Source organism: Phyllopteryx taeniolatus, chromosome 6, assembly GCF_024500385.1.
Source record: "Phyllopteryx taeniolatus isolate TA_2022b chromosome 6, UOR_Ptae_1.2, whole genome shotgun sequence".
NCBI lineage: Eukaryota > Metazoa > Chordata > Actinopteri > Syngnathiformes > Syngnathidae > Phyllopteryx > Phyllopteryx taeniolatus.
In genome coordinates, this window is record NC_084507.1 from 4,644,193 (window position 1) to 4,666,174 (window position 21,982).

General features: G+C 42.1%; 2 protein-coding genes and 1 long non-coding RNA gene across 11 annotated transcripts in view; 2 read left to right on the forward strand and 1 right to left on the reverse strand.

Moving 5' to 3' along the window:
* klhl32 (kelch-like family member 32) overlaps positions 1 to 6,043 on the forward strand; it is a 52,331-nt gene extending 46,288 nt beyond the window's left edge. For 5 of the 6 annotated variants that reach the window (XM_061776536.1, XM_061776535.1, XM_061776537.1 and 2 more), the window contains 2 exons: positions 3,052 to 3,146; positions 3,804 to 6,043. In XM_061776536.1, the coding sequence (XP_061632520.1) occupies positions 3,052 to 3,146; positions 3,804 to 3,965 (257 nt within the window). In that variant the 3' untranslated portion in view covers positions 3,966 to 6,043. Of the gene's footprint in view, positions 1 to 2,914; positions 3,147 to 3,803 lie in introns of all 6 variants that reach the window. The other variant, XR_009788959.1, reaches the window with a different exon arrangement.
* A 456-nt stretch (positions 6,044 to 6,499) lies between these two features.
* Positions 6,500 to 21,982, reverse strand: part of mms22l (MMS22-like, DNA repair protein) — a 47,358-nt gene continuing 31,875 nt past the window's right edge. The window contains exons 17-26 of one of the 4 annotated variants that reach the window (XM_061776530.1): positions 21,713 to 21,863; positions 21,403 to 21,542; positions 18,477 to 18,619; positions 14,740 to 14,896; positions 14,504 to 14,649; positions 9,198 to 9,409; positions 8,921 to 9,087; positions 7,574 to 7,670; positions 7,299 to 7,466; positions 6,500 to 7,222 (exon numbers count right to left, since the gene is read on the reverse strand). In XM_061776530.1, coding sequence (XP_061632514.1) covers positions 7,147 to 7,222; positions 7,299 to 7,466; positions 7,574 to 7,670; positions 8,921 to 9,087; positions 9,198 to 9,409; positions 14,504 to 14,649; positions 14,740 to 14,896; positions 18,477 to 18,619; positions 21,403 to 21,542; positions 21,713 to 21,863 — 1,457 coding nt within the window. In that variant the 3' untranslated portion in view covers positions 6,500 to 7,146. Of the gene's footprint in view, positions 7,223 to 7,298; positions 7,467 to 7,573; positions 7,671 to 8,920; positions 9,088 to 9,197; positions 9,410 to 12,797; positions 14,356 to 14,503; positions 14,654 to 14,739; positions 14,897 to 18,476; positions 18,620 to 21,402; positions 21,543 to 21,712; positions 21,864 to 21,982 lie in introns of those variants that run through there. The other 3 variants (XR_009788957.1, XR_009788958.1, XM_061776531.1) reach the window with 3 other exon arrangements.
* On the forward strand, positions 14,569 to 21,852 carry LOC133479476 (uncharacterized). Its single transcript, XR_009788961.1, has 3 exons — positions 14,569 to 14,707; positions 14,810 to 15,819; positions 21,727 to 21,852. It is a non-coding gene; the product is annotated as an uncharacterized LOC133479476 (long non-coding RNA).

A 21,982-nucleotide genomic window follows, 5' to 3' on the forward strand; every position in this document is an offset into this window, starting at 1 on the left:
ACTCCCATTTAAAGGTATAAGTTTTCAAACTGCTGCTGCCGGGGTCGGACGCGAATGCGCAACGTTACTTAAAATGTTACCTGTTTGATGTATTTTTTTGGGGAATGCATAATCAATTAAAAGTATAAGAGAAGTGATCAACTTACCTGATGACTCGGTGAGAACGCCGAAAGTGACGTACGCGGTGGTTTTCCAAGCTCCGCCATGTAGCCGTCCCCTTTTAGGACACACACCACCATTCTATATCGTTCCCTTTGATTTGAAGTAGAGCGCTGTCCAATTCCTTCTTTTTCACTTTTGTTGTTAACAGGAGTTAAATAATCTGGCAAAGTCGTCTTCTTTTACGTGAGGCTGCTGTGTTTCTCCCCCACCCCATGAGGCTTGTGTGCACGTGAGCAAAAGATAGATTGAGTATCCGGTCACGCTTCCTGTCAATACATTCTCTGATTGGCTATTCTTGTCCAACCATCCCTAGTTATAAAATGATAATTAATAATAAAATAAAATTAGAGGCAATAGATGCTGCCAGAGAGGGGTGATTTTTCAAACATAATAATGCTGGCATTTAGCTCATATACAGTATGACAAAAAGTGGTGTTTTTTTTTTTAAACTGCAAATTGTCCCATTAAAGAACAAGTGATACAAACAAGTAGAGATGTAAGTGATTCTATTTGTTAATATTCTAAGGGAAGCTCATAGAGTTAACTACCATACTTAAGTCATATTGTAGTGCTTATCTTATTCAGGGTCGCACGCGAGCTGTTGTCCATGCCCTCTGACTTTGAGTGAGAGGCGCAGTACACGCTTGACGGGTCGCCAGTTAATCACTAACTCCACACAGGGAGGCCTGAGCCGAGATCCAAACCCAGAACCTATCGCTAACCAACAAATGCTCCACCGTGCCGCCGAAGTATTTTGCAGATCTTCAAAGTGTGGCAGTTGTAATCTGACAACAGCCTGCTCAGATAGGGAAAATAGGGCCATTAAGAGTCCCTGTAAAGCTAACTGAAACAAAATTATGTCGAAAAAAGTACAAAACATGCATGACCAAAAAATAAATACTGACTCATTGACAATATAAGATGATCAAAAAGTGACAAACTCTTTGATTAATCCAGCCATTTAGATGGCCCCAACTTGTAACTACTTGTGCCTAGATCAGACGAGAGGATTTTATCCCCAATTTCCCAGATCAGGCCCAGCATATTTTGTCGGGAACGACAAAACCTCTTGTTGTGTGACATAATCCAGGACCAATGATTTGGCCCTACGATAGTCCTATGACGCCAAAATGAAAAGTCTACCATGTTTGATTTTTGGGGATATCTTCCATGTAGTGTGACATATCAACGACAACTCTCAGACAGCGCACCTTGACGTCGACCAATAGGATTGCGTATTGTGACCGGGGCATCGTCTCCCGTGCTTGCTGTTGTCAACATACTTGGTCGCCTTTGTCAACTTTTATTCACACACTGACCAATGTTTACCGAAGCTTTAGACCATGATTTGCCATATTTACGTACAAATATCAGTGCTAACACTAGCTCGGTAGGCTAAGTAACCTTTTATTGTCTGCTTCCAAGCCGTATTGTATTAAAAGTATGTGAATATACCTCAAGCTATCCTTGAACGGATAGCCCCAAACCTTCCCAACATTTCCGCAGCGATCCATTGTTTGAAAACAACTTGTCGTCGCCATGGTAACGGTTGTATCGGGTTGCGGTGAAGGGCCACACCTTTTCTGGTCACGCCTCCCCGACAGTGTTTGATTTCACAAGTCCAGCGATCGTAAAAGACGGCATACGGAGGTATCGGAATAGATGTTGTGTAGTGTCGCCAATGTCTGACCGAGATAGGGCAAGATTTGATGACAGTAGTCTGACATAGTGCAATCGTGAAAGACCAAATTTGTCTTTTAGTCTGATCCAGGCAGTAATGTACTAACCTTTGACACAAGAGTTGACGACATAGGAAAATAAGTTGACTCTATATTATTATTGTTCAGATTTTATAATGTTTATTAAACAGTTAGTTTATAAAGTCATACATTTAAATTGAATTAAATTTATATTCATTTGGATTTATTGTTTTATAAAGGTAAAACACAACACAAAGCAATGCTCATTTAGTGATTTAAGCCAGTACTAGTCCTCAGTCGGCCATGAGGAACCCCCGATCTTACTGTATCTAATTTATTATACACACAGTTAGCACTATTAGCTCAATTGTGGTTAAAACTAATTGGCTAATTGATGACGTGTCAAACGGCACGGTGGGCGACTGGTTAGCACATCTATCTCAAAGTTCATTGAACCCGGGTTCAAATCCGGCCTCGGCTGTGTGGAGTTTGCATGTTCTTTCCGTGCCTGCGTGTGTTTTCTCCAGGTGCTCCGGTTTCCTCCCACATTCCAAAAACACGCATGGTAGGTTAATTGATGACTCTAAATTGCCCGAAGGTCTGCATGTGAGTGTGAATGATTGTCTGTCTATGTGTGCCCTGCGATTGACTGGCGACCAGTTCAGGGTGTAGCCCGCCTCTCATCCACAGTTAGCGGAGATAAGCGCCAACACGCCTGCAACCCTAAGTGAGGATAAGTGGGATGGAAAATTGATGGATGGGTGACTCGTGTTACTATGTACTGTGACCTACTGAAATTGAAATATACTTCAGTCGTTTCGATGATAACAAATTGCTATTCATTCGGAGCGCTTGAGTGTCTTACATACCGGTACTGTATAAAACAACAAGCTTTCTACTTCATCCTAGCCTATTTACTTCATATACCTTTTACTAAAGCATATACACTTGAAAATGTAGATCGCATTAGTTCACGCCTTTACTCTGCCCCTTAAGATTTCTTATGTGCAATACAGTACACTGCATGTGTTCTTGTATTATGTCTGCAAAAGTTCAAGACTGGTCTCTCCAAACAACTCCGCCTACCTGTGCCCTCTTCTGCGTCTTTATCTCTCACTGAGTTCTCGTGTGGGAGTTAAGACTGTCAGAGTGTCCTCAGCTTGGCTCTTCGAAGCTCTTCTCTCCTCAGGTCAAAATGAGTCTGGAGTGGCGGTCCACGATGACAGGATCTATGTGGTTGGAGGGTACTCTATTTGGACCAATGAGCCTCTGGCATGCATTCAGGTGAGGGAGGACTTAAAACATTTAAAACTTTTCAAAAAGCTGAGATACTGTAGTCATTCTTTTCTATTATTCAGCCAAATTGAGTGTTTTATGACCATTGACAATGCGTATCAAATCTTTCACGAAATTCCAAGGCTGTGACATTTTAAGACATGCATTGGTCAATAAATCAAATTAGTGCAAAAATCATTTGACCCTTCAGATCCCTTCTCAAACTACCTCAGGGGTGTTGTTGTTGTTGGTTTTTTTTTTAAATTATATGCATAATTCTGCTCAGTACAACAATGTAGAACCAATTTAAATTGCAGACACAAAAACCGCAGCTGTCAAGTTAGTGAAACACTAAATTTGATTTACTGCCAAAGCATTTGGTCATGGCTGTATTAACAAACATGAAACATTGGAGCAATTTTTTTCCCATTTGTATTTCAGCTCAACAAAAGCATTTCTAGTGAGCCCTTTGTCGTCAGGTTTTCATTATCAGAACAATACAGCCTTGTGTACAAATCTAGGAGTTTATCTTAATTTAAAAAACGTTTTAATGGAACATTAACATAGATGATTTATATATATATATATATCGACCTCTTTACACATCAACGATTCAAGTAATTCGGTTTTGAAACCCCGTGCAAATGTTTGTATGTTCTGTTTCAGGTGCTGGATCTCAGTCGAGAGGGAAAAGAGGAAGTTTTCTACGGGCCAACATTGCCATTTGCCTCAAATGGGATAGCAACTTGTTTCCTCCCAGCTCCATATTTCACATGCCCCAACCTTCAGACACTCCAAGTACCCCATCACAGGATTGGTGCTGTTTAAACCACTGGTGAAACTGTCTGTCAGGATGGAAATAGGATTGAGGGACAGCCTTTCCTTGGACAGTCAATATTTGCAAATGTGATTTGAAAATAACGATAATGACAGTATTTCTGTTACAAAGGAGATCATCACTCCTGACTTGCTGCTCTCCTATCTGAAACCTATTGTGTTTCCCTAAAATGCAAACCAGCCATCCTGGTGTCTAGTGATTACACACAAACACACACACACAAAAAGGCATAAAACAGTGTATGGAGGCACTAAATGCAAACCCTGGAGAAGAACTATTTTACCCTGCTTAATTATTTACTATGTAACTTGAGCAGCAAGATGTTGTTCCAAACCTCGAATAGAAACCAGTGCGGCAATGTACGTTTTCACCCTCTGTAATGTGAGATTCATAACATGTTCAAGACCCAATATATGTTTATTGTTAAACTATATGCTTAGTATTCTATTCAGTATGTAAATGCACAGATACACATGTGGACAAAATTGTTGGCACCCCTCTGTTAATGAAAGGAAAAAAAACACACTGCTCACAGGAATAACTTGAATCTGACAAAAACAATTTCAAAAAAATCATGAAACTTAACCAATGAAAATCAGACAATGCTTTTGAATTGTGGTTCAACAGAATTATTTTCAAAACAAACTGATGGTACCCTTAATATTTTGTTGCACAACCATTTGAGGCTATCACTGCAATCAAACGATTTTTATAACTTTCAATGAGACTTCTGCACCTCTCAGTAAGTATTTTGGCCCACTCTGGAGGAAACTGATACAATTGTCTCAGGTGTGAAGGGTGCATTCTCCAGACGGCATGTCTCAGCTCCTTCCACAGATGTTCAATAGGGCTCATACGTAGAAGGCCACGTCAGAATAGTCCAATGTTTTGCTCTTATAGCTGTGTGTTTTGGGTCATTATTGTGTCGCAAGACGCATGACCTGCGACTGATACCGGGCGGCACATTTCTCTCTAGAATGCCATGATAGTCTTGAGAGTTCATTGTACTCTGCACATTGTACTCTCCACATATTCGAGACACCATGTGCCAGATGTAGCAATGCAGCCCCAGAACATAACAGAGCCACTTCCATGTTTCATAGTAGGGACAGTGTTCATTTCTTGGTATGCTTCAATTTTGCAGTGTGACAAATTCCAGTCTGGCTGTTTTTATGGATGTATTTTCAACAGTGGTGTTCTCCTGGGCTGTCTCCCATGAAGTCCACTTTGGCGCAAACAACAACAGATTGTGAGATCTGACACTGATGTACTTTGACCTTGGAGTTCACCTGTAATTTCCTTGGCGGTTGTTCTGGGCTTCTTTGTTACCATTTGTATTATCCGCCACTTCAATTTGTCATCAATGTTCCTCCTGCGGCCACGTCCAGGGAGGTTGGCTACAGTCCCGTGGATGTTAAATTTCTGAATAATTTGTGCAACTGTAGTCACAGGAACATCAAGCTGATTGGAGATGGTCTTGTAGCCTTTACCTATAACGTACTTGTCTATCATTTTCTTTCTAATCTCCTGAGGCCAGTCTCTCCTTCGCTTCCTCTGGTCCATGCTTGGTGTGCTACACAACATGTCACCAAAAAGCACAGTGATTATTTGTCACCCTTTAAATAGGCCGACTGACTGATTACAAGTTTGAAGACACTAATTAGGGGACACACCTTGTTTGAATATGTCCATATGGTTATTATTTTCAATCCTTTCCAGGGTTACCATCATTTTGTCCAGGCCGGTTTCATGAGTTTTTTTTTTTTAATAATAATTTTAAACCACAATTCAAAAGCAATGCCTGATTTGCTTTGGTTACTTTTCCTTATTCATTTTTTTATTTATTGTTACTTTTGCCAGATTCAAGTTACCCATTTCTGTGATTTTTCTTTCATTAACAGAGGGGTACAGACAATTTTATCCACGAGTAACTATATCATGCTGATTTTCAAAGCAGTATGTTTGAACCAAAATAATGATGTGCAATACTGAAATTCCCTTATCAGTCTTTGAGCAAATACTGTATATCGACGTTTCAAAAATAAATACAAATAACTTGTAAATGTGATGTACGCATTATTAATGTCATAGCTGAAATGTCTGTAGAAAACGAGGCATTAGTCTCCTTGATCATTGAGCAGCAATAGATATGTGAAAAGTAAATTGAGGCAATGCATGAATTCTTCAACCACCACAAAGTGAAGCGTGAAGCAATCCAGCAGAATCTCACTGATGTGAGAAGAAAAGCAATGCAGTGAAGTGAAGCTGGAAAATGACCGAGAAAAAAAAAGGGATTTGGTTATTGTAGCAGACAGAAGCGAGACTCTGTGATTAAGAGGAAACTTAAAGTCTTATTGCAACAAATGGCTGTGGCTTGCAGTGGGACATAACATATTCTCGCCTTTACACACTGTTATTTTTCATGCCAATAGGAACTGTAATATTGCCTAAGACCATCTTTACATCTGAGATCCAGCACGTCTGTCAGTCTGTGCTCACTACATAAATCATACTAGAACTCATCTGAAATGAATTTCAAATTTAATTGCAATGGATATGTTTGCACAAATTGAAGTCTACAATTTCTTTACAGTATATACAGTATAATACAACCTCTTCATACATTTTACATTGCATGATTAAATGTACATTCAACAGGGATTAACACCCAGTATTGATCCTGTAGACTTCAGTAATGTTGCAACTGAGGGAGAGGGTCAAAATGTGAGAAACCGCTCTCACCACTGCAGTTCTACACAACTGCAAATTACATCCACAATATATTTTAATACTCCTTTGACATTAGCAATCAAAACATAGCTTTTATTTTTTTTTTTTGGGATACAGCTAATGTATTGGATTTCGATCATGCAAGTGAACATACAGTAAAACTAGTCTTTTTTGGAACTGGTAGACTAAAAAGTCAATATTGCAAATGGAACAATATTATGTAGCCAACTTAGTTCCATCCAATGTGTTAGTTCATCACAAAAGAGTTAATACAGCATTGACTACATTTTTGTGTCTAACTAACAAAATGCATTTGTGTGGAACATTTTTTTTTATTTAAGTTTGAGGATTTGTGTAGCTATTTTTGTTGATCATATCAATTTGGCAACAAAGAATTATAATTGAAAAAGATGCTTGGAGCAGATTTTAGGTCTTGACACTTCAGTCTGATTCCAAACTTGATATTTCTGCCTGCCCACTCTCTCCGAGAAGACAAAGCAGTTTTGTGTATGTACTTCTGTTTAAACAGAAAGATGAAGTTGTCAAATTATATTTAGCAACAACAATGCAGTGTCATTCATGTGCTGGCTCACCTTAAGGTGGCGTTCTTGCCCAGTCCTCTCTTGTGTTCGTTGTTTCTCAGTATGGTAGACAGGCTGGGAATAAGGGCTTGAACGACAGGAGGATCTAAAACAGCCACCGTCTCCAGAACAGTGTAAACCTGTCTGTCGTAGACTCCCTCATTCTCTGCCACAAATGACCTTGGAACATAAAAGAAAACGGTACCAAGTACAATCCAAAACATAGGGCTGTGCTTATTGCCACTATGGTGTCCTGTGGTTTACTGCAACACATTAATAACAGTTACCTTAAGACAGATAACATCTGCTCGCATGGTCCTTGTGCAGACGCTGCAGCACATCGCTCTACCACAAGTTGCACTGCATCTGTGCTCGTCTTCCTCACTGCACAAAAATATCATGGATTGAACTTCACTCAAAAAATTCCAGTTGACACAGAAGTAGTCTTTTCCTGCTTCATTATGTTGATAACTAAATTAGACAAAGTTTCTAAAGTTCATTTATTTCAGTAGTTCAATGTGAAGAAACAAAAGTCATTTTTCATCCATTATACATACGTTTAAGGAAAGTCAATTGCTACCTAATTTATATATTTAAAAAATCATGTAAATCAGTAACATTGAAATTTCTTGAGATGGTAAAATTGGGGTTTTCATTAGCTGTAAACTATAATCCTCAAATTAAAAACAATCGAATCACAAAATATTTCACTTTGTGTCTCGTAAATCTGTAGTATATCACTTTTTGAATTGAACTACTGAAATAAATACAATTTTCCATTCACCTGTTGATTTTCTGTATTGTTTGTCCTTATGGTTGCTGTTTAACTGGAGCGTGATCCAGTTAACTTTGTGCAAGAGGTGGGGTACACCCTGGACTGCTTGCCGGCCAATTGCAGGGCACATACAGTACAGACAACTGCTCACACTCACAATCACACCTATGGGCAATTTAGAGCAGGGGTCTCAAACTCATTTTGGTCACAGGCCATAGGGAAGGTATCGTTTCCCTCAGAGGGCCGTTATGACTGTGAACATCACCTCATTATATTATTACATAAATGTGGCCCTGGGTTTGATTATCATATCGTCACGATTTTTTTGTGCAACACATTAAATTTGCAATCAGAGACCATGGAAAATAGTGACAAGCCAATATATATAAGTAGACAAGTTTTTTATTATTCCTATTTGTTTAACCAGGTAAGGCAACTGAGAACAGTTTCTTATTTACAATACTGACCTGGAGGCAATTTAGGATTCGTTGTTTTAGTAAAGGACACTTGGACAGCAGAAAATTTGCAAATTTGGTACAGATTTTCTGTCCAAATGAAAGAAACAAATCCATTTTGCAAAAAACGTGAAGGAGACTTTATTTGGTTCATGGGCCACATGACATAAAATGATGTGTCGGGCCAGGTCTGGCCCCCACTTAAGTTTGGGACCTGAGATTTAGTCTTCAGTTAACCTAACATGTTTTTAATGTGGTCGGAAGCCCAAGTACCCTGATAAAACTCACATGAGCATGGAGAATATGCGAACTCCACAATTTCGTTGAAAAATCAAATTTATTGAGATGCACCCGGATAGTAAAAAGTAAAAAAATAAATAAAAATAAAAAAAACTGAACCTCACCCTGAGGGTCATTGACCAGCATCAAGCAGCGCAGTAGACAAGGAAGCGGCAGAGTGAGGAGGGCGGGGTCTGAGTCACTGTTGCGTCTCAGAAGTTCAAACAGGAATAAGAGGACTGGCAGTAGGCGAGGTGGAGGACAATGACCTTTGAACTGCAGGAAGCTCTCGCTAATAGGGGAAAGAAAGTTTAAACATTGTTAGAGCAGGTTTCAGTAATCTATTTCAAATTAAAGGGGTTAAAATTTCAACTTGAAGCAGATTTCATTTTGGAGACCTACCAGAGCACCTGTAGGACGGCCTTTCTCAGCGCGGCCCCGGGGCCGTTTTGGATCGCCTCGCATGCACCGAGAAGCACAGGATGATTGGCAATGCTGCCCAATGAAGATGAGGCAGGAAGGAAATGGTCGAGATATCTTCGGATGACAGCGTGCAGCTGCTGCTTCAGGTACCCTCCTTGCGACTGGGACACACCAGAAGCCACTGACAGCCCCTGCAGGGACATGTGTGTTAATGGAGGCATCATCTCCTCTGCTCAAACAAATGTCTTCAACATTAAAACAAGATGGCTGAGTTTCATGTTTCTCTGACCGGAATATGGGAGAAAGTCAGACTACCCGAGGAAAACCCACAACAAGCATGCGAAAACATGCAAACTCCCCACAGGCAGGCATCCAAATGTTGTATAATATACATACATATGTGTATGTACAGCGGCTGAAATAAATACTTAACGTCACCATTTTTTTCACTAAATAACCTGAAAATTCCCCCAGATGTTGGGAACAACCCAATTAATCCATACATACAAAGAAAGTAGAACAAATAAGATCAGAAATTAAGTTGTGTGTAAAAATGTGAAATGACACAGGGAAAAAGTATTGAACACATGAAGGGAGGTGCAAAAAGGCACGGAAAGCCAAGACAAAACCTTAACTCTATCAACAATCAAAAGCAATACAGCCCCTTGTCAGTGCAAATGAATATCAGCTGGTTCAGTCCTAATTGATGGCCTACAAAAAGGTCTCATTTCCAAGGTGTGAGTCAAGACACATCTCATGATGGATAAGAGCAGGGAGCTCTCAAGACCATCGCAAACTAATTGTTGCTAAACATAACGATGGCATTGGTTATAGGCGCATATCTAGGCTTCTGAATGTTCCAGTGAGCACGCTTGGGGCCATAATACGTAAGTGGAAAGCCAATCATACCACCATAAATATTCCACGATCAGGTGCTCCTTGCAAGATTTCTGACAGAGGAGTGCAAAGAATAATCAGAAGAGCTGTCCAAGAGCCAAGGATCACCTGTGGAGAGCTCCAAAAATACTTGGAATTAGCAGGTACTGTTGTCACAAGGAAAACAGTGAGTAATGCACTCCGCCGTCATGGCCTGTATGCAAGACCCCATTGCTGAAAAAAAAAAGCATGTCAAAGCTTGTTTCAAGTTTGCTGAACAACATTTGGACAAGCCAGCTAAATACTGGGAGAATATAGTCTGGTCTGATGAGAGCAAAATTGAACTCTTTGTATGCCATAATGCACACCACATTTGGAGCAGAAATGCCACTGCACATCACCCTAAAAACACCATACCAACAGTGAAGTTCGGCGGAAGATGATGAAAATGAAACGAGGGTGGACATTTCAGCAGGATAATGATCCGAAACATTCTGCCAAGGAAACTCTCAATTGGTTTCAAAGAAAAAAAATAAAACTGCTAGAATGGCCTAGCCAATCACCTGACTTGAATCCAATCAAAAATCTCTGGAAATAATACTGGAGGGGGTGCTGGAGAGCGCTCCCGCTGAGGACTCCATTATTCTGCTGGGGGACTTCAATGCTCCCGTGGGCAATGACACTGAGACCTGGAAGGGTGTGATTGGGAGGAACGCCCCCCCACCCCGATCAGAACCCGAGCGGTGTTCTGTTATTGGACTTCTGTGTTCATCACGGATTGTCCATAACGAATACCATGTTTAAGCATAAGGGTGTCCACACGTGCACTTGGCACCAGGACACCCTAGGTCGCAGTTCGCTGATCGACTTTGTGGTCGTGTCATCGGACTTGTGGCCGCATGTCTTGGACACTCGGGTGAAGAGAGGGGCGGAGCTGTCAACTGATTACCACCTGGTGGTGAGTTGGCTCCGATGGTGGGGGAAGATGTCGGTCCGACGTGGCAGGCCCAACCGTATTGTGAGGGTCTGCTGGGAACATCTGGCAGAATCCCCTGTCAGAAGGAGTTTCAACTCCCACCTCCGACAGACCTTTGCTCACGTTCCGGGGGAGGCGGGGGACATCGAGTCCGAGCGGACCATGTTCTGTGCTTCCATTGCTGAGGCGGAGCTGTGGCCGTAAGGTGGTCGGTGCCTGTCGTGGCGTCAATCCCCGAACCAGTTGGTGGACACCAACGGTGGGGGATACCGTCAAGCTGAAGAAGGAGTCCTATCGGGCTTTATTGGCCTGTGAGACTCCTGAGGCAGCTGATTGGTACCGGCTGGCCAAGCGGAATGCAGCGTTGATGGTCGCCGAAGCAAAAACTCGGGCATGGGAGGAGTTCGGTGAAGTCATGGAGAAAGACTTCCGGACGGCTTCGAGGAAATTCTGGTCCACCATCTGGCGTCTCAGGAGGGGGAAGCAGTGCACCATTAACACTTTGTATAGTGGGGATGGGGCGCTGCTGACCTCGACTCGGGACGTCGTGAGTTGGGTGGGGAGAATATTTCGAAGACCTCCTCAATTCGAACGACACCCCGTCCCATGAGGAAGCAGAGTCTGGGGTCTCTGAGGCGGGCTCTCCTATCTCTGGGGTTGAGTTCCTAAAGGCTCTGGATGTTGTGGGACTTGGAAGGCCTCTGCAACATCGCATGGACATCGGGGACAGTGCCTCTGGATTGGCAGACTGGGGTATTGGTTCCACTTTTTAAGAAGGGCGACCGGAGAGTGTGTTCCAACTACAAGGGGATCACACACCTCAGCCTCCCTGGTAAGGTCTAATCAGGGGTGCTGGAAAGGAGGGTCCATCGGGAAGTCGAATCTAAGATTGAGGAGTAGCAGTGTGTTTTTCGTCCTGGCCGTGGAACAGTGGACCAGCTCTACACCCTCGGCAGGGTCTTTGAGGGTGCATGTCTACATGTGTTTTGTGGACTTGGAGAAAGCGTTCGACCGTGTCCCTCCGGGAGTCCTGTGGGGGGTGCTTTGGGAGAATGGGGTAACGAAACCCCCTGATACGGGCTGTTTGGTCCCTGTACGACCGGTGTCAGAGTTTAGTCCGCATTGCCGGTCGTAAGTCGGACTCGTTTCCGGTGAGGGTTGGACTCCACCAAGGCTGCCCTTTGTCACCGATTCTGTTCATAACTTTTATGGACAGAATTTCTAGGCGCAGCAGAGGCGTAGACAGGGTCCGATTTGGTGGCCTCAGTATTGCATTTTTGTTTTTTTGCAGATGATGTGGTTCTGTTGGCTCCATCAAGCAGTGATCTCCAACTCTCATTGGAGAGGTTCGCAGCAGTGTGTGAAACAGCTGGGATGAAAATCAGCACCTTCAAATCTGAGACCATGTCCCTCAGTCGGAAAAGAGTGGCGTCCCCTCTCCATGTCGGGATGAGATCCTGTCCCAAGTGGAGGAGTTCAAGGTCTTGTTCACGAGAGAGGGAAAAATGGAACAGGACATCGACAGGCGGATCGGTGGAGCGTCTGCAGTGATGCAGACTTTTTATCGGTCTGTTGTGGTAAAGAAGTAGCTAAGCCGAAAGGGAAAGCTCTCAATTTACCAGTCGATCTATGTTCCTACCCTCACCGATGGTCACAAGTCGTGACAGAAAGAACAAGATCCCGGATACAAGCAGGCGAAATGAGTTTCCTCCGCAGGGTGTACTCACCCTTAGCGATAGGGTGAGAAGATGGGTAATCCCAGAGGAGCTCAGAGTAGAGCTGCTGCTCCTCCACATTGAGAGGAGCCAGATGAGGTGGCCGGGGCATCTGATTTGGATACCTCCTGGACGCTTCCCTGGTGAGGTGTTCCGGGCATGTCCCACCAGGAGGAGACCCCGTGGTTGACCCAGGACACGCTGGAGAGACTACGTCTTTCGGCTGGCCTGGGAACGCCTCGGGATCCCCCCGGAAGAGATAAGTGAAGTGGCTGGGGAGAGGGAAGTCTGGGCGTCTCTGCTAAAGCTACTGCCCCGGCGACCCGACCTCGGATAAGCGGTAGAAAATGGTCAGATGGATGGATGGTTTATAATGACAGTCCATGCAGCTACGTAATTGGTGGAAACGTCACGTACGTGAAGTCACTAATCTACAAACGACACTACTGATTTATGACCTCGTTAAATGCAAAAGCTTGCTTGTCACAAAATAATTCACACTTGGTAAACTTCTATTTGAAGTTGTCTGAATGCGTCAAAATTGCTAACCCTGTCTGTCGCTCTTTGACGAAGCCGTTCAGCGAGGCTGCTTTGCAGACTATTTAGAACTATCTTTTGGGTTGCTCTGAGTCCCGTTTAATCATAATATAATCACCTTGTGTCTTCTTGTATCAATCAGCGTGAAAGAAGCCTTCTTTCTTAATTCAAAATAGTTTTGGTGACAAAGACGCTGCCGTCAGCGCGCTGTGTTGCAGCAGGCTGGATTGTGTGTGTGTGTGTGCGTGCGCGCGCGTGTATACGTGAAGTAGTTAATTTTACGCACAGTTATGGGAATGGTCTCAAGGTACATTTATTTACCTGCAGGATTTACAGTACAAGTACTGGGCTGACTAAATATGAAATAGTAACTAATACTTATTCATACATCGTTTTACAGTTGAGACTATGTGAGGATACACGTGATGGAAACAATGAATCCCTGCAATTTATCATTACGGAATACAGATATTGTAATCCTCCGCTCTGTCACGGTTTTTGCTTCGCGGTCCCGCTATATTGCAGATTTTTAATCACAATTCACAATTTTATTCACAATATTTGTGTTATCCATTGCTCTTACTCTCGCTCAATATATTGTGTTTAGGCCTGCCATGATAGCAAATTCTGCGACTGACTGGCGACCAGTTCAGGGTGTAATCTGCCTTTCGCCAGAAGTCACCCGGGATAGGTTGCAGCGCCCAATGAACCTAACCAGGATATGCGGTGTTGAGAATGGGTGGTATGGATGGGGAAAAGTCTGTTGTACTTTTGGAATGGTAACCCGCCCTCCTCTGCCTCTGATTGGCTAGCATCAAGACAGGACTCTTTTTTTGTGGATAATGATTGGCTGAAGCACTTCAGCAACACACAGGGGTGCACGCACACACATGCACGCGCACACATACACACGCAGGTAAGCAATGCTGGGCGTCTGAGCGTTGATGGACGCAGACTGATCATGTTTTATGCGTCCCTGCTCATTTTTGTGCATCTCAGACACGGGACGGACATCAAACGAGATCCTTGATTTCTGTATGTAGAGTAGCAAATTAAAGTGAAGTGTTAGGGAAGGTAACAATAAATGGTTACTGACTTTTATAGTTTTCTTCTATGATACTTTGTTTTCTGACTGTAAAGTGATGATGGATGTGTACATGTATTGTACATTGGACCCAAACCTGTAGATAGAGTGGCAGGCTGTCCCGGAGAGCTTTGTCTTGCTGAGTGACATTGTGGGGGAGTAGCAGTCGATCCACAATGCGGAAGAGCAACTGCTGCGCTTTGGATGTGACCAGCAGGAGGCTCCAATGCTTCACTACACAGCCTGGCTCACAAGGTTCAAGAAAGACAGACAAACAACTGATTGTTTCTTGACTCCACAGGTACTTTCTGAATTGTATCATGTGACTCTTACCAACGACCCAATATGCCAGTTGAATTCCTTTCTGATTCTTGCTGACCAAAGAGGGTTTAATATGTTTAAGGATGTCTCCCATGTAGTCCAGCGCTCTGGTCACCATGGCAGAACGCTCAGACAAAACCTGCAGTCTGCTGTACACCATGCCTACAGCCTGACGCAAAAAAGAAGCAGATGAACGATTGAAAAGTTTGGAAACCTTGTGCTGCACTACTGTTGACCAAATACGGCACGGACATTTTCAGAATGAATAAACGGACGGACGGACAGATGGACAGAGAGACAGACATAAAAGGTCAGGTATGAATTTCACAATACAGTGGTACCTTGACTTACAAGATTCTTTTTTTCATTACCAAGCTCCTAACTCAATTTACTAACCCTTACTCAAATTTTGACTCGTAACACAAAGCAAAAAAACAAAAACAAAAATAAATCCACCAGGCGACAGCTCGTAACTCAGGGGCACTCGTGAGTCAAGGTATCACTGTGTGTTTAAAGACCCTGTAAAGTCATTTCTGTTTTGTTTTTTTCCCTAAATAGATTTATGTTGGAAGCTATGTGTTAAAAATGTGAAAAGACTGAGAACAATTTAGTACTGATTTGCTGATATACATTGAAAAATTGTTTTCACCTTCTCTGTTGTTTGTTTGGGCAGGGCTAAAACAGGAGTGCTCTGACACAACCAGGGAAGAGCATGTGTCGGCTCTCCCGCACTATATAAGTACTGAGTGCCTTCAGTGGCTATTTGGCGCAATTACCATTTCCTCATTCATAATAACTTGGTCCATTTCTACCACTACAGTGTGCAGTTGGCCATCAAGCTATGCCTACAACCCGAAAAAAAATCGATCTTCCTTGAAGTGTTATGTGTTTTGTGTTGAGCTACAGCATCTCTGCCACGTGCCCTCATGCCCACTCTGAGCAACACCGCGGTGAACCCGACAGTTCCGCCGCCGCGCATGAGACTGCTAGTTAGCAGCAACCCGCAGTCCAGCACAACAGCGTTGGGACCTGTCCAACTCGCAACAGCTGCGCCCTGCAAGGGCCCTCACAACGTAGACACTTCAGGGAAAGGTGACTATTTATTATATGCACTAGGGAACAAGCTAACTGGCTAGCATGCTAACAAGGCAGCGAGCTCGCCAGTACGGAGTTGCCTTGTTCAAGAAGTTACCACCTCACTTGGTTTCGTGCTGTGTACCACCACATAACAATGCGACATCAGGGAAACTTAACTGTTTATTTGACACAATGACATCCAGCTTGTGTGAGCCACACATTGTCTGTGTGACACAGATACAAATTTGTTTGATTGTCATGTCAAATTTGATTGACAGCTGAAGCAGAGGATTAAGTAGACACGCCCACACAGTCCTGCAGCTCAAGGGCGAGCGATATTTTTCATCATTTGGGAGACTTATTTTATATACTGTAATTTCACGTGTGTAATGTGCATTCTTTTCTGCAAAACATTGCCAAAAGTTGATGGAGCGTATTATACATGGGTATAATGAAACGTTTGACAGCATCAGATTAGCATCTTAGTTTACTGGGCATATTTATTTTATGTATCGCCACTTCACAGAGCAAATCTCTGAAGTTAAAAATATGTTGAGGAAAAGAACCCTTTATGTTATTCGGGGAAAAAAACACCGAAGTCGACCAGAAGTCTGGCACACCAAAAACTACACCTGTGGAACACATTATTCAACCCTTAGGTAAATTATGTCAACCCACCACCACAGAACTTTTATTCCAATATGAAATGTAATATCTAAAGTTACAAATGTATATATACTACGGCAAATTTTTGCTGCTAACCCAAGAAGGTGGCAAAAAAAAAACATTGTAGGGGAGGTCAGGGGGGGATAATTTTTTATTTTATTTTAACATAAATTAAGCAAACTGGAAGACCAACAAATATCGGATGAACTCTTGTCACCGATGTTACGTGTGCTTCGCGGTTCCGCTGGGACCGCAACCAGGGCCACGACCCGCAGCACCTCAACGACAAAATACAAAAGACCAATGCAACAAATATGACATTGGCTGATCTGATGAGCAAAAATGTTGCTTAAACGTAAGAGTAGCAATAGAGGATGTCTGCTAAAGAGGTGGATAGATTAGCCAAACATTGTACTCAAGAGTACTGTTACTTGACAATAATGTGACTCAAGTAAAAAGTAGTCCTCCAAAAATTACTTACGGGTAAAAGGTACACAATAAAATAATTACACAAGTACTGAGTAAATAGTGAGTAACATTTCTTTTTTAATCACAGCATGAACATAAATTTTTTTTTATAAAAAATGTGAATATGCAAATTATGATGTTGCTGTGTGTGTGTGTATGCACAGTCAAAACTACAAAAATAAAAAATCAGCAATTTACTGCACGGTGTTTTCTCAAGTTATAAGTGAGCTGAAATTTCCACATTTGGGCAGACAGGGCCAGACAAATACTACAATACATGAAAGCTGTTGTCTTTGTTCATCTAAATGTAAATACGGCGGCACGGTGAACGAATGGTTAGAGCATCTGCCTCACAGTTCTGAAGACCGGGTTTCAGTCCCCGGCCCCGCCTGTGTGGAGTTTGCATGTTCTCCCCGTGCCTGCGTGGGTTTCCTCCGGGTACTCCGGTTTCCTCCCACATCCCAAAAATATGCATGGTAGGTTAATTGAAGGCTCTAAATTGCCCTGAGGTGTGAATGTGAGTGCGAATGGTTGTTTGTTTATGTGTGCCCTGCGATTGGCTGGCAACCAGTTCAGGGTGTACCCCACCTCCTGCCCGATGATAGCTGGGATAGGCTCCAGCACTCCCGCGACAATAAGCGGGTCAGAAAATGGATGGATAAATGTAAATACCAGTAGCGCGCCGTTGCCTTCATGGTCGAAGTCCCGTGGACGAAACAGTTGATGAATAAGCAATAATTGTTAAATAAAAGTAGCGAGCGACATTTAGATCATTGTAACAGAGTAGAAGTACCGTGACCTCTTAACAACAGCTGCGGAAGTGTTTTTTCTGGTCTCATCAACTCCTGTGACTTATCGAAAGCAGGTCCCGAGCACACAGGCGGAACCTAAGACCAATGCGCTCACATATATTAGTTCGCCGCGGAGTAATATTCACAATTACATCTGTGTGCGGATGGTGGATGTGTGGAATGGATCTCGCTGCCAGCGTTCAAGCAGTACGCGATCCCCCCCAAGAAAATCTCATCGGATCTATACGATTCACATAAATGGCCTAATTTTGAGTTCAAAACGGTGAATTTCGCCGAAATCGCGACTGATTTGCATGTATGATATTGCTCAGTTGCAGTCCACTCAGCGGGGAAAGTCTCCCGACTTCCTTCTCGGCTGCTATGTCACTACTTCCAAACATGGAATGGCTGCACCCCGTTGCCGTCGTCGTTGCGCTTTGCCGCAGGGGCCTTTCACACTGACCAAGTTCAGTATGACAAGGCCTTTATACTCGAGAGCGTATTACAGTAGAAATGAGAAATTACGGTAGTTGCCGTTTTTTTTTTTAATCATTCAAATTTGGCACACACACAAATTCTCTGTGTCAAATTTAAAAGATATTTTTTGGTCCTTTTACAGGGTCATTAAATCTGAATGCTGCCTTGTTTGCATGAGACTTGCAATTCATAGCAGGAGGTTAATCTGAGAGTAAATTCCTTTAAAATCTAAAGACATGCTTGTTGCTTTAGCTAAAGTAGAGCGCATACCTTTACAAACATCTCCAGCGCTGAGACGGGCTTTGTCATGGAGGCCGTTGGACAGAGGTTTGCTCTCTGCAGAAGACTGTCCACCTCAGGAAGCATCAGCACCAGGCGAGTCAGTTCACACAGCTGCTCCTCCAAAGCCCGGTCTACAGAGAAAGTCAGGCCCAAATACCATACAGTAGGTTTTGAACTTCAGATATAATGCAAAGCGAACAGAATATTTGAAGTGGAAGGAAAAGCAACAAAAGAAAAGAAAGTTATCAACTTGATTTGACTATTCATAGTAACCATCAAAAATATTCATTAAATCATAGAAAGATAGACTTGTAAACAAAATATATACAGTTCTGTGCAAAATCCCCCCCATTTGATTTTTTGGTTTGCTTTTATAACAATGTAAGACTAGAAATTTATAGAGCTCATTCTGTTGAGCTGAGACTGGTTGAACTGGGGGGTGTTCCAGAAGCAGGTTATGTGAAAACTCGGAGTACGCTAACCCTGAGATAAGGTAAATTGCAAGTTCGTCACGATGGTAACAGACTGTGAACCTAACGTCCTTGCTGGCAGGTTTTGTATGCTAATCCTCAGACCGCAAAATAAATAAATAAATAAATAAATATGTCTAACTTCTAGTAAAACTGTACTTATTCTAAGACACTTTTGACTTTTTTTTCTTAATTTTCAGCAGGACAAAAAGTCTTGTTTTAAGATACAATATCTTATTTTAAGAATCTTATCAACTCAATTCATACTAGTTGCACTGGCAGACTTTTTCACTTATTTTAGGGACAAAATGTCTTGTTTTTAATATTTTCTTGTTTTGAGGAGGTATTTTTTCCCCAGTGCTGATTTCATACCCGTCTCCTCCGACCTACAGAAAACATGGCTTACCCGTTTCTCTGCAGTCCCTTCAATATTGAGGCACAACTAAATCTAAAATGATATGCTGGCATTACCAGATTAATTTCTGATCCAACAGTATAGCTTTTCATCAAACACAATCATGTATGTATCTTAATATTCTCCAGCCATATACCGCAGCTCTCCTCCCAAACACCTCGGACGTGTGCTGACATAAAAGATTTATTGAAGACTAAATCATGTCTCAAACTTAAGGCCCGGGTGCCAGACACGGCCCGCCACATCATTTTATGAGGCCCATAAAACTCAGATTTTATCGAATATAGCACCTTTTCACCTATATGTGATTTAAAGTGTGGCTAAAGGCCAGGGCTCGAGATTAACTTTTTTCAGTTTGCACAACTTTTTTTACTTGGTTGCACCAAGCACAAAAGTTAGGTGCACCCAAATTTTCGACCAGATCGCATTCAAGACCACAGACTTACAGGTTCACTCTTGTCTTTTTAGGCAACATTGACTGGTAAATGATTAACTAACAATCTGGTCAACATTGTTAGTTATGTTATGTTGTCTTTTTGTTATGATCAAAAAAATTATGGTTTTATTCTCTCTTAATAGTATAGTTTGATTATGTATCCTGTATTATATTGTCTTGTAGATGTATTTTACTGCTTTTTTACATCATGGCCAGGGGACTACAGATGAAAACTAGCCTTCTGGCTAATTCTGGCTTTTTTAACCATGTGTACTTCATGTGTTTTATGAAATTGCATTGTCCCCTTTCAAAAATAAACTGAACTGAACATAAAGTTCTTTATTTGAAGCACAATTCTATAAGACAGGGAACTTACTGTCAAAGAGTTGTTTTGGACTTTTGGGCTTAATTTAACATTCTTCACGAAGAAGTTGTCAACCATTCTTTTCATCTCATCATCCGTGGCTATCTCCACTCTAAATCTGATGGGCCTAGGCCACTTACCTGTCACAATAACACATTTTGTAGGACAGTATATTTTTCTCAGAATCATAATAAATAATAGTATTGTTGATTTTGTTGTTGTTTCTATTCCGCTGATACGTTATTAGAGCATAATACATTCTTTATAGGAGCAATTAACTTTTTAATTCTCAAGGATATTGACCATTGGCATTGAAATGTAGAAGAATAAAAAAAATATCTTGGAAAAATAAAAAAAATGAAAACAAATAAAATTTAATTTGGTCTCCCAGCTCCAGGAGTCGCCGCGATTGATCACTACCAGCAGTCTCTGCAACGTCTCCGCCAGTGAGAAAGGGGTCGAACCAGACATTTTATTTCTCTGTTGCCATGGTGAATCAACATATCGAGGCCCCATCGATGATTTCTTTTTGTTGTGGTCATGCACATGTTTAGCTCAAGGTGAACTGATACTACGAGTTGATATGAAGTAATTCACATCAGCTGTTCTAAAATCAAATACTCACAGTTTTTGATTTCAAAAGTCAACACAGAGCTCAGCTTTACACTAAGCGTGTGTTGAACCTCCTTTATTGAATCCCCCTTTGTTAGCAAGTAAATGTGAAAAAACATTCGTGGGGCAATTTAAGTTTGTTTGTTCAAGTTAGCACAGTTCTATCGATTCCATATAACAGTGACATCCAGCCACTTTCTTCCTTACTTAGGCTAGTAGTTGCTGACTTTGGGCGAAAGGCAGACTACACCCTGGACTGATTGCCAGTTTCTCACAAGGCATTTATGAATGGGGCAATGAGTAGGAATTTATACCACATCAGCTGCATAAAAGTCAGCTATGTGAACTGCTACACTAGAAATAGAACAGTAGAAACAGCACAGAGTGACTGTGCATCCACTGTTTTATGGACTATTGCTATAAAACCTAGAGTTAGGCCTTTTTGTCTAACGGCAAAGTGACCAAGGTATGAAGCATTAAACATGCAGCGTCCATGACAGTCAGAAGTTATCGGCACTTTGTGCTTTATGAAGTATACTACACAAAATGGAACAATCCATTTCTGCAAAACATAGTACTGGAGAAGAAATGAAACCTTTGAGAAAGATTTACGTTACCTGCTCTGCTATCAGATCCATCAGGGCTCTTGTGAAGGTATTGCTGTAGAACACATCTGAACCAGGCTCTGACTGACATACTTTGTGATGAACCTGAGACAATGATGCCACGATCACCGCTGAGTGAAGACACGAGCGCTCTGAAAAAGTGCAGAACGTTTACTAGAACTGAGCCACTGATGCACACTACCTGATTATTTTGCATGAACGCTCATTAGTGTGTGACAGACCAGATCTGAAGTGATTTTTTTTCAAGGTTCTGTATCAAATGTATGGTCACAGCGGGTAGTACTTGAATGCTAATTTGTACCTGTTTTGGAGTAGATGTGGAAGGTACCGCGTGACAACAAGTGGATCAACCATGTCATCCCAGCCGAAGCATTGCAAGATGGACTGAACTGGATTGGGTTGAAGGTCCTGGGGTGCAGAAGTGGGCAGCTCAAAGGCCAGAAGAGTGAAGCCTGAGAGCATGAAATAATAATTTGGAATAATAAAGCCGCCCATTTTTCAGCTTGTACTGTACATGCAAGATCTTCTCTTTTTGTAACCAACTATCACAGTTACAAATTCACCTTGCTCA